This window comes from Euprymna scolopes, chromosome 29 (genome assembly GCF_053919585.1).
Source record: "Euprymna scolopes isolate OS-2025 chromosome 29, ASM5391958v1, whole genome shotgun sequence".
Classification (NCBI taxonomy): domain Eukaryota; kingdom Metazoa; phylum Mollusca; class Cephalopoda; order Sepiida; family Sepiolidae; genus Euprymna; species Euprymna scolopes.
Genome location: NC_136510.1, coordinates 5,123,064 through 5,143,021, shown reverse-complemented (window position 1 = coordinate 5,143,021; position 19,958 = coordinate 5,123,064). Strand labels below are relative to the sequence as shown.

Genomic DNA, 19,958 nt, shown 5'->3' with positions numbered 1-19,958 from the left:
AAAGTGGGATACGAAAGGAAGTTTATTTTGTCCAAACAAAATTTCTCTAGGCAGTCTTGTCGGCATTCTCTGACAGAGATAATCCAGGTGATTAACCTTTTTTTTCTGGCGACCATAGAATTTACTTTGATTTAAAAAATATTTTTTGAAGTATGACTTTATCATAGCTTGAAGACTACATAAATAATCTATGCAGTTTATGTGAAAGCAATATGTGTGAACTCTGGAAAGAAATCAAGTTAGAGCAAACAGGATAAAAATAGAATTTGAAATAAAATTACAAATTGTACCTTAAAAATTATGTTTCATTTAAGGAACAGTGGTAGGAAAAGGTCATCCCTAATTCTAACCCGCTTCTTCAAGGGTGAAAAGGCAAATCCTGCAAGGGTAGACTATAACAGACGAATGGAGAGCAAGCTACCCTAAAAAATGGCTTCATACTTTTGGAACAACCCTCGTATAAGCAAGAAATCAATTGTAAACGGCTGTTGCAAGAACAAAAGTGATTTTTACAGTGGTAACGATTCTTGTGAAAATTACAAAGAAATAATTTTTTTACAAAAAAAAAAAATAAAAAAAAACAAAAAAAAAAACATCATTTTCTGTTGTATATACTAATCTTAAACCATAACTCTTTTTTTCATATCGTAAAAAAATAAAAAATAAAAAAAAATAATATTAATTCTGCAAAATTATCATATGCTGCATGGTTTTTGTTCATTTTCTTCAGAGGTTAGTAACATTATCCATCAAAAATTGTTTTTTTCATTTTTTTTTTGTGTTTTCATTAAAACGTTTTGCCTTTTTCTCATCTGCTTAATTATTTGAAAAAAATTTTTTATTTCATTTTTTATTAAATAATAAAAAATAAATTTTTTTTTAAAGAATTAAAAAAAAAAAAAAAAGCATAAAGTGCTGTTCCTATTTACAGTGCCTCCCCATGTGGAGAAAAGGAACAAAAATAAAAATTGCTGTTTAATTAATTGGAATTCATTATTGAGATGAGTATTATTTATTTATTGCGGACTATTATCCTCATCTTTTCAGTTGTTGTTTCACGTTTCGGCCAACTATTCCTCTGGTCCTTTGTCAGGTGGTTATCATGACAGGATAGGAACTCCAAATCTCCTAACTGCATTCTCATCAATTACTGCCTTCTGTAATTACTTTCATCTCACCACGTTTTTGGCCAACTAAGTCTTTGGCTGGCTTTGGGTAGGATCGACACTGCTATCTTCAGACAGTGCTCACCTGGAACCATAGAAGGCCAGAGGAATAGTTGGCCGAAACGTCATGAAACAACAGCTGAAAGATAGTCTGCAATAAATAAACAGAAAGTGCTGGTTTGACTTTTGGTATGAATCCTATAGCTGCCATTTTTATTTGAAATGAAGGTGAAAGGTGATAACGTACATACACACAAACGTACAAGCGTCGCATTATACAAATAATAACACAAAGTGATATTTAAATAAAATAAAATCGAGTCATTAAAATTGGTAGAAGTAACCTATAGCTCGGATGCTAATATCGCTCGGCGAAGGTAAGCAAGCCCATGAACTGGAGTTTTGTTTCTCAATTTTTTTTAGATGAGGATTGATAATTTGTATTATTTGGATTATCCAGACTATCATTCTCATCTTGAGTATTTTCACGTTTTGACCAGTGTAACCTCTAACCTTCATTAGATTTATCTTATCGAATTTGTAAATCTTTCTGTTCAACTTGGGGAATCTGTACCGAATTTCAAACGCAACCCTTTATTTAATCCATGAAGGAGCATGTCCTCGTTCCGTCAGCTATGACTAAGTAGAAGTCCTAAGTAATTCACAATTGTATTTTTTGTGCCACCCGCACTGAGGATTGAACCTTCAAGTGTGTTGCTTAGAACCAACAATTTTTTACTTAGTACTTTATCTGTTACGCCACAAGTCATTTCAACAGAAAGTTTCTCCAGTTCAGCAAGATACATCCGTGGAAGGTCGGAGGTTACATCGGCCAAAACATTGTGAAAATAACACTCAAGATGAGAACAGTAGTGTGAAGAATCCAAATACGAATTCATTTTACCATTTTATTTCTCCTCATCACAGGTTTGAGGTTTTCATGACAGACTGCAATCTTGACAATCTTGCGGATCGATTCCAGTCAAATTCCACTAAAATCCTTGTTTTCTTGAATCAACTTTCTCCATTTTTTTATCAAAGAGTTGTTCCTCTCAACATGGGCAAACTAATGAAGCTGACTGATTGTTGGCAGTTCATGAAGCAAGGTGCCTTAAATAAGTTTCCAAACTTTTTTCTGTATGGGCACTTTTATTGATAGTACACACATGAAACTCTAGTCCCATCCGAAGTAATCTCCTCCGGCTGCAATGCACTTGTACTGTTCCAACAACTTCTGGAAATCCCCATGAAATTCCTCTTGTGTGAACGTGTCAATAACCCTCGTCACAGCCTCTTTCATCTCTTCAATTGTCCAATAACAATAGTCTAAAAGGTTTTCCTTGAGCTTAGGGAATAACCGAAAGTTATAAGGAGCAACATCTCGACTGCAGGATATGAAATGATCAGCTCGACCATCTTCCTGCTGTTATGACGTTTTTCTTTCTGATCTTCTGAGCATCCTTGGACATCTTTTGCATCTTCAGTTCCTTGCGAATAATTGTGTGTACAGTTCCCACACTGACATCAAACTATGCATATAGACACACGACAGTCCTCATGCATGAAATTCTTTATTTGGCCAATCAACTTGTGTTCTGACTTCCTTACTCTTTCCACACCACTCACAGACTCCCTGTCTTCCTTGAATCTCTTATGTCACTCAAAAACTAATGATTCATACAAGATGGTCCAAAAGCAGTCTGAAGCATTCCATACGTTTCTGCAGCATTTTTTCAAGTTCAAAACAAAATTTCATTGCATATCGTTCTTCTAAACTGTTCTGATATCCAGTTTGCATTTTTGAAATTCACCAGCTGTGACAATCAGACTTTAGTAAGGTGTATTCCAATTTCTGCTTTAGCTGTTCATTTGAACCTGAAACAATAAAAATTTCTTAGTTATCTTATAAGATGTATAGCAATAACATTGAATTTTCAAGAGTCTACGACAATTTTAAATGCTTGTACAAAAAATGTCTGGAAACTTATTGACGGCACCTTGTATCAAGAACTGATATGGAGGGTCTGATCAGATCCGACATAGAATATCCATCTGATCGTTGCTATATTATCACGCTGAAGATAGACGAGTGAGATTTCCCCTATACCATTGACGGGTATAGCTTTCTAACATTCAACTCCATGCATGCTCCTAACACAGCTACTATCTGTTATCATTATGTAAAGACTTACCACATGCCAGTTTTACCTTTGCGACCAACAATTAATATATTTTCAAGATAACAAAAAAAGAGGAATGGATCGTAGTCTAACTTTAGCGCAAGTCAGCAGTTATTAAGTGAACAGGCCTGCTGTAAACACCTTCTCAATTTATAGTTGGGTGTATTTATTTTTCTCCTATCACGAGAAATGTGACACAAGGGTTGGAAAGTGGGATTAAAAAATCAGCGTCCTCAGAGGAGAAGCACTCTGTACATGCAAAAGATGCCTGTGCAGCCCCGTCAGCATTCCCCAGTAGAAGCGCCTCAGGTGATTAGCAATAAACTCAAGCCATTACACTTTTTGGCAGACCATAAAATGCGTAAGCTGAACCATACAACGTTGGATGTTTTCAAAATTAAGGTGAAACAAATAAAAATTATTGAATTCATTATATATATGAAAGAAACTTTTTTTTATTTTTTTTAAATAATAAAAAAAAATAATAGTAACAAAAATTAAGTTTTTTTTTTTTTTTCCAAGTAAAAATAAACAAAAATTTTTCAGCTTTTCTTAAGCCATATTAGTTGTCTTCATTTTATAAGAACTTAAGAAAAAAAAAAATGAAAGAATGGAGAAGAAAAAAAAATTGGGGAGGGGATGAAAATGAAAAATAATGAATTTCTATGATATGGAATTTTGTTTTGTTTTTTTTTTGTTTTTTTGTCCCCAGCAGATGAAATTCTGGGTATGAGATCCCATTTTATATAAAAAAAAAAAAAGGAAAAAAAATAAAAAATAATAATAAAAAAAAAGGAAAAAAAAAAAGAAGAAAAAAAAGATGTTTCGAAATCGAAAGAGTCTGAAAGAGGGGAGAAGCAAATGAATCAATCGAAAGAATTGGGATCCAATTGTGAAAGTAAAGTTGGGTGCGAATTCACTGGACTTAATGTTGGTTGGATATTCTGAGCGACATTCGAGGTTGACAGTCGACAATGTTCTCTGGCTGCTGCAGGTGCTGTACCTGAAAAGACAAACAGACAAAAAGATGAAATAACACACAGACGTACAGAATAAAGTTAACTGTCATCTTCTATATGATCGTCCGACCATTAACACAAAATAAACATACGTGCGTTATATTATAGAAGCTTTTATGTTGGAAAGCTATACTTGTCGAGAGTTAAAGAGAAGAAACTCAGTCAAATTTATACGGAACGATAAAAGTGTTGCCCTAAAGAAAACAATACTTAAACTTTTATTGAAAAAATCAATTCAGGTAACTTGATAATGTAGTAGAGCTGACATCTATTCAAAGATCCAGAACTGGGAGCCTTTTTCACAAGCATCAGCAAGAGCTTGGCGAATACTCAGCGGATGTCAGGCTGGCTTTGATGTTATGGGAGGTCATGTTTGTGATGTTCTCAACGTGTGAACCAAATGAAGTAGTCCAGCGGTTTAGGTTGGGGCAGGAGGGGTACAAAGTCGTAGCATTCCTTCTGAAGCCAAGCCGGGATCTCTTTAGACGTGGGCTGACACTGATTCTGCCACACCCAGCAGCTACCTGATTGCACAAGAGGATTACCATACTGTCTCTATCTCTCTCTCAGCGGTTCCACAGAAAAAAAAAATTTTAAAAAAAGAAAAAAAAAAAGAAAAAAGAAAAAAAAAGAAAAAAAAAAAAGAAAAAAAAAGAAAAAAAGAAAAAAAAGCAAAAAAAGAAAAAGAAAAAGAAGAAAAAGAAAAAAAAAAGAAAAAAAGGAAAAAAAGAAAAAAAAAAAGGAAAAAAAAAGAAAAAAAAGAAAAAAAAGAAAAAAAAAGAAAAGAAAAAAAAAGAAAAAAAAAGAAAAAGAAAAAAAAGAAAAAGAAAAAAAAAGAAAAAGAAAAAAAAAGAAAAAAGAAAAAAAAAGAAAAAAAAAGAAAAAAAAGAAAAAAAAAGAAAAGAAAAGAAAAAAAAAGAAAAAAAGAAAAAAAAAGAAAAAAAAAGAAAAAAAAGAAAAAAAGAAAAAAAAAAAAGAAAAAAAGAAAAAAAAGAAAAAAAAGAAAAAAAAAAGAAAAAAAAAAGAAAAAAAAAGAAAAAAAAGAAAAAAAAGGAAAAAAAAAGAAAAAAAAAGAAAAAAAAGGAAAAAAAGAAAAAAAAGGAAAAAAAGAAAAAAGGAAAAAAAAAGAAAAAAGGAATAAAAGAAAAAAGAAAAAAAAAGAAAAGCAAAAAAAAAAGACTACCCTATGCTTTCCCCTTCATTCCTTTTCACAGCAGTCATCATCCTCATATGCAAATTGATGCAGTGTGCATATTAATAAACTGTCTATAGACAAAAGTTTTTCTTTTCTCTTTCCTTTCTTGATTCAGTCACCAAACAGGATAGACAGAGGCACTGTCACTTGTGTAAGTCACGTTTAGCATTATTTTTGACACCTCTATAAATTTTTTCTTTTTTTTTTTGTTTTGTGTATTGATATTCATATTAAAAAAGAAAATACAACTTTCTTATATATTAGTCATTCATTTGCATTCATCTGCAAAAGATCTAATAATTTGCATATTCTTTTAAACATTCATTTTAAATAAATTCCCTATTAGTTTTTTCGGTTTTCTTATGGGATAATCATCTTCAGTTAACTATTACGTGAAATTATATTCATACAGATGTTCTACATGATTTATACTTGCGTAATATTTGTGTAAATAACTTATAGTAAACACAAACCTCTTTCTATATATATTTATGTATATGTATATATATTTGTTTAAAAAATTCCTCTATCAGTTTTGGATCTACAGACATGAAACTTAATATATAAGGTATTCAAACCCATGCGAAACTAATCTAATATATAAAAGGCAAAATGTGTGTGTGTGTGTTTGTATGTCTTGCAAAAACTTAACAGAGGCGATGGAACCAGCATAGTTTTAAATCTCAATCTTTTGGATGACAAATGTCGAAAAATTGGCCAAAAGCATTAATTTCTTCACCCTAAACTCAGCCATTCTGTACAAGGAGGGGGATTGCCTTTTTAGTCGACATTTTGGTAAATCATTGTTTTCTTTCTGGCTTAATTCCAATGCTCTCCAATTCCAGTCGGGCCATGGAAACATTGGCTAAAATTTTTTTTTCATTTTTTTTTCACTTTCTTTTCGTCATTTGCATTACGGGTTTGAGCCTGCCTGCCTATTACCACTTTTTTTTTTTTTAAACACCTCTGCTACTGTTGTTTTGACCCCCCCCATCCCCACCAACTTAATGCCGGGCACCCCCACTAGTATAATAATAAATATGAAAACTGCATTAATCAAAATATATTTAAGTGTATTTTCCGACCGGGCAATGCCGGGCAGCCTGCTAGTAATGAGTTAAACAAAATAGAATTATGTGTCGTGCAAATCTAGAAAACGTATTTACAATTCTCCCCCTCTTCCCCACATGTGAGAGTAACAGTGATAGATCGAGTCTCATGAAAAAGAGAAAACAGCAAACCTAACTGCCACTCATTATCTGACAGAATCAAAATTTGTAACTTTAGACAAAAATATTTTGTTGAGAATTATACACCGAATTCAATTGCGAAGAAGGTGGAGTTATGTCCCTTTCGTTCTTAATATAAGTCGGTACATCAGGAGCCGCAGTGAGTCAGCTTTTCTGGCCCATCGAATCCACGCAGTTAAGAGGTGGACTCTGCTCTGCTCACCTACAGACTCCACGCTGTTAAGAGAGTTAGGGTTGAAATTATTATACTTTATTAAATCGCCCAGGCTTTGCACCGTTCAGATACAAATATTAAAAGCTTAAGTCGGAAATGACCAAAGTTGGAAAGTCTTTCTATAAATAATTGTTACTTTATCCCTTTGGTGACCAGGGTTGGAGGATTTGCCCTTTCAATCTTTTCATAACGTAGAGGAAGTGGTGATCCGTTGAACAGGACCTTTCAACACACAGGGCCTTTGTCAGAGTAGGGAGTTGAGCAGCAAGATGTCTGTTCGCCTTATATCTAAACTGGTCACTCAGTGTCAGTGTTACTGACACTGAGTGACCAACCGGGACTCAGAACAGCAGAATTTGGTGACGTCATTCACTGGACATCGTTGGAGGAGAAAAAGGGGGCACATTTTGTTTTTACTCAAAACAAGGCATATTGCCGTTTGGAATGTAAGGGACTATTATTTGAGATCATGTCTAGCAAGAGACTGTAGGGAGTTGAGCAGCGAGATGTCTGTTCGCCTTATATCAAATTTTGCAAGCACAACAATTTGATATTACAAGTTTTTAAAACATTGCGGGGAGGCAACCATTTTTTTTTCCCCCTTTTTTCTTGCATTCGACATGTCAGACAGGTGCGTTTCCGTTTGCTTTCTTTTTTTTGCGACACACACGCATACACACACACACACACACACACACACCTGGATAAATGATGGTGGCCTTAACAGAGCAGAGAGAGAGAAAATAACAAAATACCAAGGACTTATGTACGACATGAAAAAAAAGAAACTGCATTCCTAAGAAGGTATCAATCATACCAGTCATTATAGGAGCAACCAGGATAATGAAAAAGAATTTCAAAAATTATCTGGCGAATATACTTGGTGAACCAAGTGCAAGAGAAATACAAACAATTGTATTTAAAGGGAGGGTTAGAATCTTAAAAAGATCTCTCGGTTGAAGTAAATAAACTAATGGGAGAATGTTTAGCATCCAGTAGAATGCTCCACTCCCAGCAAAAACAAAGTGATAAGATAAATTCACCAAGGACTATATCGATAAAAAAAAAAGTCTCCACAGACTGGCTAAAAAGAGGATTGCTTCACTATGATTTAATGGCTGCTCAAGATCAAGGCTTGATGACCAATGCTTTTGAGATGAGTGGTCTCAGCAATGACAACAAATGCAAGTTCTGCAATACAGAAATAGAGAGTGTGAGCCGTCTGACATCCAGCTGGAAGTTTCTGCTGTAAAAAGTTCAATATCAAATGTGCAGAGCAAGTCCTGGGAACATGTTTACCAGAAAGAACAGTTAGAAATAAGTCATACACCATCCACTATGATTACAAAATTCTACAGCTACATACCTAGAAAATGGGGCTATTAAACCTAACATAGTGATATGGGACGAGAAGGAGAAAGAAACTTAGCAGAGATAAACGATGCTGGGTTAAACAAAGCTGAGGGGAGAAAAGATAATGAAATTCTAACGTCTTATGTACAAAATGAAAAGAAATTGGAATCTTGGGAAGATCTCCATCATTCCATCATTCCAGTAACTATAGGAGCAACCAGACTCAGGGAAAAGAATTTCAAAAACTACATGGTAAATACACCTGGTGAAACAAGTGCAAGAGAGATACAAACAATTACACTTAAAGTCATAGTTAGAATCTTAAGAAGATCTCTCAATTGGAATGTATGAGATAGTGAATGAATGTTTAGCATCCGGCATGATACTCCATCCCCAGCTAGAACAAAACAAGAAAAAAAAAAAAAAAAGGCATAGTTAAAAAACATAACAAGAACACACCTGAGTTTGAAGAGTCCATATGAGGTGAAGCAGGTGAGATGGATTCACTACAATGCAACTGGCTTGCATCTCTGCTATTCTGCACCGTTGCACTTTCGCCGTTGCAGTGAACATCTGCACACAAAGCATTACCATTTCCGGTAGAAGCAGGGAAGCTACATGCCACCCCTCCACCCGGTGGTGAAAACTTAATGGCCTGTGAATAGTCGGCCTGAAGTGAAGGTGTTGCCTCCAGATTGCAGTCCCCCATCTGGGTTTTAAAAAATTCTTTATGATTCGAGTTTGTTGTAAGCAGGACAGGAGTGCCGTTATCATCCGGCTTGTCCATTGGTTGAAAGGCCAAAGACGGCATATCCATCTGGTCAGCAGACTGGTCATACATAGCACTGAGATTATCATCAAATTGCAGACTACTGAGGCCCGGATAGAGGTCCGTGAGCGGCATCATTTTGGACAGCTGCTGGACAACGTTAGACACTGGGGAATGTAGGTTGTCATAAAGGTTGGTGACCATGGTGGTGTTTGATGTGAGGCTGGCTGGCTCACAGGTCGGCCCATTGCTGGACGTGTAACTGCTTGGGCAGCTAACAGACAATGAGGCCAAAGGGGAGTCGCATGCTGAAGCCGGGTTGTCACTGGCAGAAGATGCTGAAGTTGAGGAGCTGTTACGAAAACAAGACAGGAAGAAGGAAATCAACAATGTTGGAAGCAAAAGTATGAAACAATTTTAGGTTCTTAAAGAGCACACACATTCTTTTATAGCGCTCTAACATAAACAGAGAACAGGTATATTTTCTTCTTTTAAAGACAAATCTCACACACAAAATTAGACACATGCATAAAATATACTAATGAAAATAAACCAACATTCTCCTATACATACACGAGAAGTAGAAACACACATTTGTACACATAGGACAAAACAAACAAAATGCATAAAAAACATTGAAAATAAAACAAAAAAACATTGAAAATAAAACAAAAAAACATTGAAAATAAAACAAAAAAACATTGAAAATAAAACAAAAAACATTGAAAATAAAACAAAAAAACATTGAAAATAAAACAAAAAAACATTGAAAATAAAACAAAAAAACATTGAAAATAAAACAAAAAAACATTGAAAATAAAACAAAAAAACATTGAAAATAAAACAAAAAAACATTGAAAATAAAACAAAAAAACATTGAAAATAAAACAAAAAAACATTGAAAATAAAACAAAAAAACATTGAAAATAAAACAAAAAAACATTGAAAATAAAACAAAAAAACATTGAAAATAAAACAAAAAAACATTGAAAATAAAACAAAAAAACATTGAAAATAAAACAAAAAAACATTGAAAATAAAACAAAAAAACATTGAAAATAAAACAAAAAAACATTGAAAATAAAACAAAAAAACATTGAAAATAAAACAAAAAAACATTGAAAATAAAACAAAAAAACATTGAAAATAAAACAAAAAAACATTGAAAATAAAACAAAAAAACATTGAAAATAAAACAAAAAAACATTGAAAATAAAACAAAAAAACATTGAAAATAAAACAAAAAAACATTGAAAATAAAACAAAAAAACATTGAAAATAAAACAAAAAAACATTGAAAATAAAACAAAAAAACATTGAAAATAAAACAAAAAAACATTGAAAATAAAACAAAAAAACATTGAAAATAAAACAAAAAAACATTGAAAATAAAACAAAAAAACATTGAAAATAAAACAAAAAAACATTGAAAATAAAACAAAAAAACATTGAAAATAAAACAAAAAAACATTGAAAATAAAACAAAAAAACATTGAAAATAAAACAAAAAAACATTGAAAATAAAACAAAAAAACATTGAAAATAAAACAAAAAACATTGAAAATAAAACAAAAAACATTGAAAATAAAACAAAAAACATTGAAAATAAAACAAAAAAACATTGAAAATAAAACAAAAAACATTGAAAATAAAACAAAAAACATTGAAAATAAAACAAAAAAACATTGAAAATAAAACAAAAAAACATTGAAAATAAAACAAAAAAACATTGAAAATAAAACAAAAAAACATTGAAAATAAAACAAAAAAACATTGAAAATAAAACAAAAAAACATTGAAAATAAAACAAAAAAACATTGAAAATAAAACAAAAAAACATTGAAAATAAAACAAAAAACATTGAAAATAAAACAAAAAAACATTGAAAATAAAACAAAAAACATTGAAAATAAAACAAAAAACATTGAAAATAAAACAAAAAACATTGAAAATAAAACAAAAAAACATTGAAAATAAAACAAAAAACATTGAAAATAAAACAAAAAACATTGAAAATAAAACAAAAAACATTGAAAATAAAACAAAAAAACATTGAAAATAAAACAAAAAAACATTGAAAATAAAACAAAAAACAAAAGCACACACAAAAGCTAATACATACAAACCTCTTTCAAAAGAAAAATCTCACTCACAAAATCAGACGCATAAGTTAATACACATTGAATAGACACACAATTCACACAGAAAAAATGTTGTCACAGAGATCAAGAGTATCATAAAACTAATGACTTTACGAGTATTCCCCATAAAAATGGCCACTAATCTCACTAGTAAAAAACCCACAACCTGAAAAGGGTGTAGAATACATCTAATGTAGAATATAAAAATAAAGTTTGTAAATAAAGTAAAAAGTCAGAAATTAAGTTTCTAGAATTGAGCAGTCATTAAACAGATGAAACTCAAAATTATTAAGAACAACTCAAAATTATTAACAAAAAAAAAAAAAAGATTTCCGAGTAGCTTTTAATCTAATTTAGACATAATTTTAAAACTACATTCCATTAACATTTGTCCTCGAGTGGCTTTGACATTAATAAGTGGTGACAAATAATAATAATAAAAAAATTTTCTCCACTTTTTTTTTTTTACAAATTTTGTCAAATGCTTATAGTTACGATAAAATTTAAACACTCCTAGAATTACATTTGTTGTGGACTGGTAAAACGTCCAGAAGAAAGACACAAACTTTGGATTACATGAAAACCAGAAACTGAAAGTCATAATATGGTGGCGCTAGGATACGGTTTTTCCAGGTTATGATGTGGATACGTTTTTCCAGCCCCTGGTTACGATATTTGCCCCGCCGTACAGAGTTATTTATAATGTTATTCGATTATATGCATGCGTATTATATACTGTACTTATCTTGTTACTAATTTTTTATGCCGTATCTTAGGGTACAGCAAAATAAAGAATGCTTGAACGCCAAGTTTTAGATTAAACTATTGGTGTTTATAGTAAAGGGAAGATTTTTGTCCATAAATTTGGCACGACGTGTCTACCCACAATTTTGACTTTACAACCCACACCCTCTTTAAAACTGAATTCTCTCTCCCGTGCCACAAATGCATTGAAAGTGCTGTCATCCTTCTCTCATCATCATTTATCATAAACCGTAACAATATTAGATTTAGATTAAAAACTGCCTGAAAGTAGATTAATTTTTGATGAGTTCTTAATAATTTTCAGTTTTAATATAATTTTCTTAATGTTCTTTAATGATAAACTTCAACATAAATATGAGAAGAAACAACGGAACGTTAATATAGAGATGTCAACTTACATGCAATTGCTCTGTTGGTTGTTAGAGTTTGTCGTACAGTTGTTTGCGGACTCTGTTGCAGAATCAAGGTTAATGTTCAGGTACTCAGATGCCAGCAACTGATTCACTGAAACTCGCATCCTAGGATCTTCTTGGAGGCAGTGTTGTAAGAAAAGTTTCACCGGTGCTGTCTGATAAGATATATATATATATATATATATACATACATACATACATACATACATACATACAAATGAAATTGTTTGCAGATGGAATGAGATGATAAGCAAGAAAAAAACTAATTAAAAATATTCACACAGAAACATGTTATATATTATTTAATTATTGGAATTCTTTTGAGTAATTTGTAGATTTTTATTGATTTGCAGACTATTATCCTCATCTTTTGTTGAATAAGGGCATAAGAGGACTTGTAGCAGGGGGGGGGGGCGAAAATCTAGCTATTTCCTTTATAGGTTATGATGCTGATCTTTTATAGTCGTTGCTTTAATGACATTTCGGCCAACTATTCCTCTGGCCTTCATCAGGTTGTTAACCATGACAGGATAGGAATGCTGAATCTTCAACTGTATCTTTGTGATAGCACGTGTGTGGCTCCGACAGACCGCTGACCCCCAACGTTGTGTGCTGTGGATTTTTCATTCAATTATTCTTCTAATTGTCGGATCACCATTTTCTCGCCGGCGACTGTCGATAGGAACACAGAAATATTAAAATGAAAGACGAAAAACACAAACGCCAATGTTTCACATGTGTGTCTTCTGCGTTCTATGTTACGTTCGTCTGTCAATTGCAATTCGTCTCGACCTGTTTCGCTTTCATCTCTAAAAACCGTCCATCTGTTTTTCAACGCTGCCCATCCGTTGCAAACGGCAGCTCACTGTCAACTACTGACTACCTGACGTCACGATGTCAAGTCCCTCACCCCGGCTACCCAGAAGCTGCCCTTCTCTCTCTAAGCATCTCATTGATACCCCCGTCAAGTGTCGTTGGTCTCTTTGTTATCTGTTCTGTAGGTTTCTACTGTCATTGTCAAATCTAAAGGCTCAATCTAAAAATACCTACGGATTCATTGTTTGCTATTTCTCTTTCTTTGTTTATTCTAAACCATTTCCTATTTATTTGTCTATTGTCCCTTCCTCTCTCAGCACTTAGTGACCCAGGTCAATTTCATAGTATCGCATCCTCAATAATTACTGCCTTCCATAGTTGTTGTTGTCTCACCATGTTTTGACCAAATAATCCTCTGGCTAGCTTTGAGTAGGATTGAAACCGTTATCTTTAGACAATGCTAACCTGGAACTGTAGAGATTCAATGTCTCTATCCACTGCGCCACGGGCCTCGTAATTACTGAAGATACAGTTGAAGATTCAGCAGTCCTATCTCGTCACGGTTAACAAACAACTATAAAAGATGAGGATGAAAGTCCCCAAATAAATAAATAAAATACAGAAACATATTTTAATCATTTGCCGAGTCTCAGTCATGGAATAAAAAATAAAATTTGTTTACACACACACACATATATATGTTTAATAAAGTGTGTGTATATATATATATATATATATATATATATATATATATATATATACACACACACACTTTATCAAACATTTCAAAATCACATTTGAGAAGAGGTTAGTTTATGGTTGATCACCTGAGGTGGCCTTACCAGGGAATGCCGACAGGGCTGGCCATGCACTTTTTGCAGGTCAGAGTGCCCCTCTTCTCGGGAGATGACTTCTCAATTCCACTTTCTGACTCTGGTGTCTAAATTCTTGCAGTGGAATAGAACTAAATATCAACTCTTCTTTCAACAATTCGCTTTTATTATCATTGCATAAGTGGCAATTCGTTGTTTCATTCGACTTGCGTCACAAATTCTTTTACCTCGCTGGCCATTCTTTGTCCAGCTCCGTTATCCAACAGTGGGAAAGGGTTGAGTTAGAGTGATTAACCCAATCGAAATTCGATGTATTTTAATCACCTGTATTGTTGGGAAAGATATGAACTCTTACTTTTGCTTGTATTTAATAAATCTTCGGTTCTCTGCCAGTGCTTCAACCTGCTGTCTTGTTTCAGCAACGTTTCCGATGGTTTAAGCATATACCTCATCGGCCAAAGAAGGAATTAATTTGTAACATAATCCAATCTACCTCGCGCTGTCATACGTACGTGGAAAACTTAGTACGAGTGTTGTTCAAAAAGTAATGCCTCCTATATTTTTTTCCCATCCAAATGGATCAGAGGGAAGTGCTAATTGCATTGTTATGATGAATGAACTTATGCATTCGTGACCTGAAAGTTTCATCTCTCTGTTTCAGATATTGACAGTGTGAGACTCTAAGAAAGAAACTCCTGTCATGGACAGGTGTCAGAAGCAAATATTCGTCATTGAATTCTTCCATGCAAAATTAATTGAACCAATCAACATTCAGTAGAACCTGACGAATGTTTATGAAACCAATGGAGTTGATGTTAGCACAGTTAGGGAATGGGTTCGTTGATTTCAGAGTGATGGCACAGATGTAAATGACAAAGCTTGCTCCGGACTTTTACGACAGAGGCATCAAAAGAGGCTGGCAAAAGTGCATTGAGAATGGTGGTGACTATGTAGAAAAATAAATTCTGGAGCACAAAAGGTTGCTCGCTTTAATGGTACTACTCCCGTCTTCATAGCACTTTAATGTTTTTAGTTTCCGGGTTAAAAAATAGGAGGCCTTCCTTTTGGAACAACACATGGGAGGCTGGTGAGGTCTTGAATACATAGTGGTTGATTTATGAGTCGCGATTGGTTAACCATTTCTTGCATTCAGGGCTGATGCACGTGGACTGCAATTGGTTAAGATGTGATGCAAGCCATGGAAGAAGCTGATTCGATTGAAAGATAATACTCTTAAAAATTCGATTGAAAGATAATATTCTTAAAAACCCTAAAAAAGGTTGAGATACAGACAGATACTTACAAAATTAGCCTCTGACAACTCTGACAGGTTAGACACTTTATCGTCTGGTTGGTGCCACTGTGAATAATAAAAATAAATTAGGCATGAAATTAATGGAAATCATCACCTACTTTTCACTTATGTTCAGTAAAAAAAAAAAAAAAAAAAAAAAATTTATTTCCCTTAGATCAAAGAAGAAAGAGTTATTGCCCTTGAGGAAGATATATATATATATATATATATATATATATATATTTGCTCTACAACAGTATTGAGTACTTTCTTCAGTTTTTATTAATTACCATCTCCACTATATATATATATATATATATATATATATATATATATATATAGTAATTTATAAAATATATATGGCGATTAAGCTACACTGAATATTCTGCGTTTCATCCAACTATAGGATTCTTCAGGCGCATAAGCCTGACGAATCCTATAGTTGGATGAAACGCAGAATATTCAGTGTAGCTTAATCGCCATATATATTTTATAAATTACTAACTAGCTCTACCTACGTATTGAGCACTTTTGAAGTAAATACTTAAAGTTTACGCATAAATCTATACTTTCGTATATTAAATTTATGTGAATAAATAAAGTAGTTATATATATATATATATATATATATATATATATATATATATATATTATGACAGTTGTATAATCAGTAGGGCTATGACAACATATTCTTTCCATTGTTTTGACTCTTTAGTATATATCTGACAGTTGATCAACCGAGAATCACATCACTCTATATAAAAGCATATAAGATATTAACGGATACACATTCGAGAGTCAAAACAAAGAAAATAATATGCTGTTGTCATAGCCCTAATCATCAGACAACATTAAGTGCTTTCATATTATAATAAGGAAAAAATAGTAACATATCCAAAAGTTAAGAAAAATGAAGAACAATAATTATTAATGAAAACAAATTTATCAAATCACTGTATTATGCAGACATTTACTAAAAAAAAAAAAATAAAAATAAGCATCAGTCAGTTGACACGGGAGACAATTAAGTTCTGTTGCTTACGTCACGTGTCGAACGTAATTTAAAATATCGGACAAATTTTATTCCCCTACTAAACTTCATGGAAAACTGTTTTTCATGAATAATTATTTTTCTACTTTATTTTTTGTAATTTTTGGATATGTTACTATTTGTGACATGACAATTACGTACCATTTGTTTGACTTGAAATTCAATATTTTTTCGTTATTTAAATATAGAAGCACCCAATATTGTATTGATTTTATTGCAAAACTGAATTTTTAATGAGATATGTTCCTTCATTGAGCTATTTTTCAAAAAGTGTAAACATTTTCTTAAAAATGGCTGACAGGTTTGGCACTTTATATCCAACCTAAACGTAATAATTATTTCCCTTAGACATAAGATGGAAGAGTAATCACCCTTTGCAAGAAGGACATTGACAGCTTTGAAAGGTAAAGAATTGTGTCTTGCATCCTTTAATCGTCATCAATCCAACGGCTTCTACCTTACTATTTAATCTGTAAGTTGTTGAATAAATCTGTTACGGATTATACTTTGTCCTCTGTTCAGTTTTTTTGAGATGGTATCACTGGACATAACACAAAAAATTTAGACATTAGAGAATTTGAAAGAATAAATGCTTATTATGTGAAAAAAAAAAAAAAAAAAAAAATAAATAAAAACATGGCCTCTATAGTTTTTACCGATACAGGCAAGAAGAATTATTTTGTGTTAAATGTTATTTCAATTTAAAAAAAAAAAAAAAAAAAAAAAATTAAATTAAAATCATTTGGCTTTCTCAAGATGCACAGTAAGACCTCCTCTCCGAACCTGGAAAATTATAGAAAAAGCTAAGTTAACATCTGTAAAATTCTGCATTTTTACAGAAAATATCTCTATTATGTATGCAACCCTGACGAATTGAGAATATATTCCCAAAATTATGTAAATTGATCAAGTATTTTTTTATTTTTATAAAGAAAATCATTTTTATTTGATTAATGGGAATTTGTAGGCATTACAACATAAATCTTGCAAGTTTGAATTATTGAGTTATCTCTCTTTGTTTTTGTTTTCAGATCATTTTTAATATCAACATCAGTATGAAATATATAGGATTGCATGATTTTTTTGTGAATGTTATGTGAAATTATGATTTGTAAATCTTTTTATATCACGAAAGCAATGTGCAATTAAAGAAAGCTGTGCATGCTAAAGGTAACTTACCAATAAAGTCATGAGTCCCAGATGATAAACATCTGTGGCAGGAGAAGGATCAACTGGTGCTTGTTGTTGTTGGCATTCCGGCGCCAAGAAAGAGTAGCCATTTGGTAACATGTAACGCTTTCGTACTCTTGACACCTGCGAGTGGAATTATATATCTATATAAATAAAACATGTATGTATCTGTCTGTATGAAAATATTTAACTCAAACTACTGGTCACAAGTGGTCACTAGTAATCCTACACCAACGATGGTTTATAATGATTAAAATCTTTGTTTGGATGAATAACACGTACAGAAAATTAAAATGCAAAATGTTTCTTTCAATTTATCAATATATGTTTTAGTTCTTTTTGTGCCCAAAATTAAATTAATTTCTTTTATTCGTTTAATATTAAATCTTTCTTGTCTATCTTTCGATAGCTACATTGGTAGGATTCCTGACTGGAATGCTGAATCTTTTGGTTTTGATTCTAACTGATGACACCAAAGTAATTTTTTTAAAAACTTAAAATCAATATTATATATTAGGTGCAGTATAATATTTTTTTTTAACATGGAAGTCACCACTTATCAAGGCCCGGAGGCCACTTGGGGATAAGGGTTATTGCGTGTACAGTAATCTATGGGATAATATCGTAGTAATCGTTAGTAATGGAGATCTGATAAAGTGTCTTAAGGGGGCGGTTCATCAGGAACTTGTTTATGTTGGACTTGAAGACATCCAAGTTGTAGTCAGGTGGGAAACAGGCAAACAGAAGGGAGTTCTACAGGTGTGCACTTCTAAGAAAGAAGGTTTGTTCATGGAATCTACAGCATAGATTTTAGGCATAGATAAAGAGTGGGGAAAATTACTGACAGTGGTTTCACCTTGACAGGTGTTTTTCGTGAAAGATTGGCGAGGGGGGACCAGAGATTGGAGCTCAGACGAGCACTTCCTATGGAAATAACAATAAAGCAACGACAGGCTCACAATGTCCCTTCTGTGGGAGACAGGTTGCAGGGCAGAGAAAAGGGCATCCCCCACTAAGCCACAAAGTCTATTTTGTACTTTGTCAAGGCAGGATAGGCTATTTTTAGAAGCTCCTACCCAGATATGGCTGTGACATGATGCGGACCGAGCGATGCCAAGTGACCTTGCTAGTCGACACGAATTCAGAGAAATTCGCACGGCTGAATTCTAATGATGATGATGATGATGGTTTGATGTTGTTTAAACAGAAATTTCTATGGGATTTTGTCAGAGAGAGAGAAAAAAAAAAAAAAATAATTGTTTTTATCTTATTGTTAACAACGAAAAGGTTGTTTTGGGCCCTCTGTTGAGCGATATGAAGAAATCCAGATTCTTAAGCTGACAGCTTGGGGTGGGAATCGGGGGTGAGGGGTCGCCGCCAGGCATTGTCGACCTGAGAGTGACTAATAGCTCCTAATAAGGAACACCTCAGTGCAATAAGGGTTAAAAATGGGGATAGATAAAGCCGAAAGGAGGAGTAGAAATCAGGGAAACAGGGAGAGGAAAGGAAAGAAAGAAATAATAACTCCAAAAAGGTGGACAGAGGAATTACTGATTTGATAAAAACAAAACACTTGGCTAATTGGTGTCTGTTTTCGCTGATCCCTTCCCGTGGACTGATGGTAGATGAAGAACGGAGAACTTGGTAAAGGAAACAAAACTGCCAGCCCCCTAAGTTGCATGACTAGGCAGTGTGTAACTATTATATTGTAAAGTCAAAGACAATAATCAATTCTGTGTTAAGAAAAACCAATTAAGTTTTGACTTCTTTTCTTTGATTGGAACACCGTTGTGAATGCAATATATTTCTCCGATAGCCCAGGTGACGGGTGGAAGCTGATTTGAAAGCAGAACCGGAAGGAGACTGACGACGACCCGAAGACGAATTCGACCACTAGACGAAACCATGCGTGACGCCACAGGTATCGGCTACAGGTGCATTTCAATCACGAGCCTATGCACCTGAGCTAAGCTGCACTGGAGGGGTTACATGGCAGCAGTACTCCATCCTTAGATGTAATTGACTTTTATATAGATAGAGAATTGCATCAGCAGTGAGATATCTACTGGAGCGGTAGAAGGATCCCACCATTTTTCCAGCGACTTTGGCAACAGATTTGATGTACGTGGTCCATTTCAGATTAGGAGTAAAGGTCAAGCCCAGAAGTTTGTCTTCCCAGTATAGTTACTAATGAGGATAAGCAATAAAGTTGCTTTGAAATGTTAGAATGAGATTTCTTTTCTTGTTTTTATCCTTTTTTTTTTTTTTTTTTTTTTTTTACATATCAAGACCCAGAAGTGAATAGAGA

General features: G+C 33.2%; 1 protein-coding gene across 1 annotated transcript in view; it reads right to left on the bottom strand.

Annotated features, from left to right (window-relative positions):
- Positions 1–3,848: 3,848 nt before the first annotated feature.
- The window catches only part of LOC145252463 (serine/threonine-protein kinase 31-like), a 118,391-nt gene continuing 102,281 nt past the window's right edge, over positions 3,849–19,958 (bottom strand). Inside the window, exons 25-29 of the mRNA XM_080111879.1 lie at positions 17,639–17,773; positions 15,418–15,474; positions 12,451–12,620; positions 8,837–9,498; positions 3,849–4,349 (exon numbers count right to left, since the gene is read on the bottom strand). Of these exons, the coding sequence (XP_079968005.1) occupies positions 4,213–4,349; positions 8,837–9,498; positions 12,451–12,620; positions 15,418–15,474; positions 17,639–17,773 (1,161 nt within the window). The 3' untranslated portion in view covers positions 3,849–4,212. The remainder of the gene's footprint in view (positions 4,350–8,836; positions 9,499–12,450; positions 12,621–15,417; positions 15,475–17,638; positions 17,774–19,958) is intronic.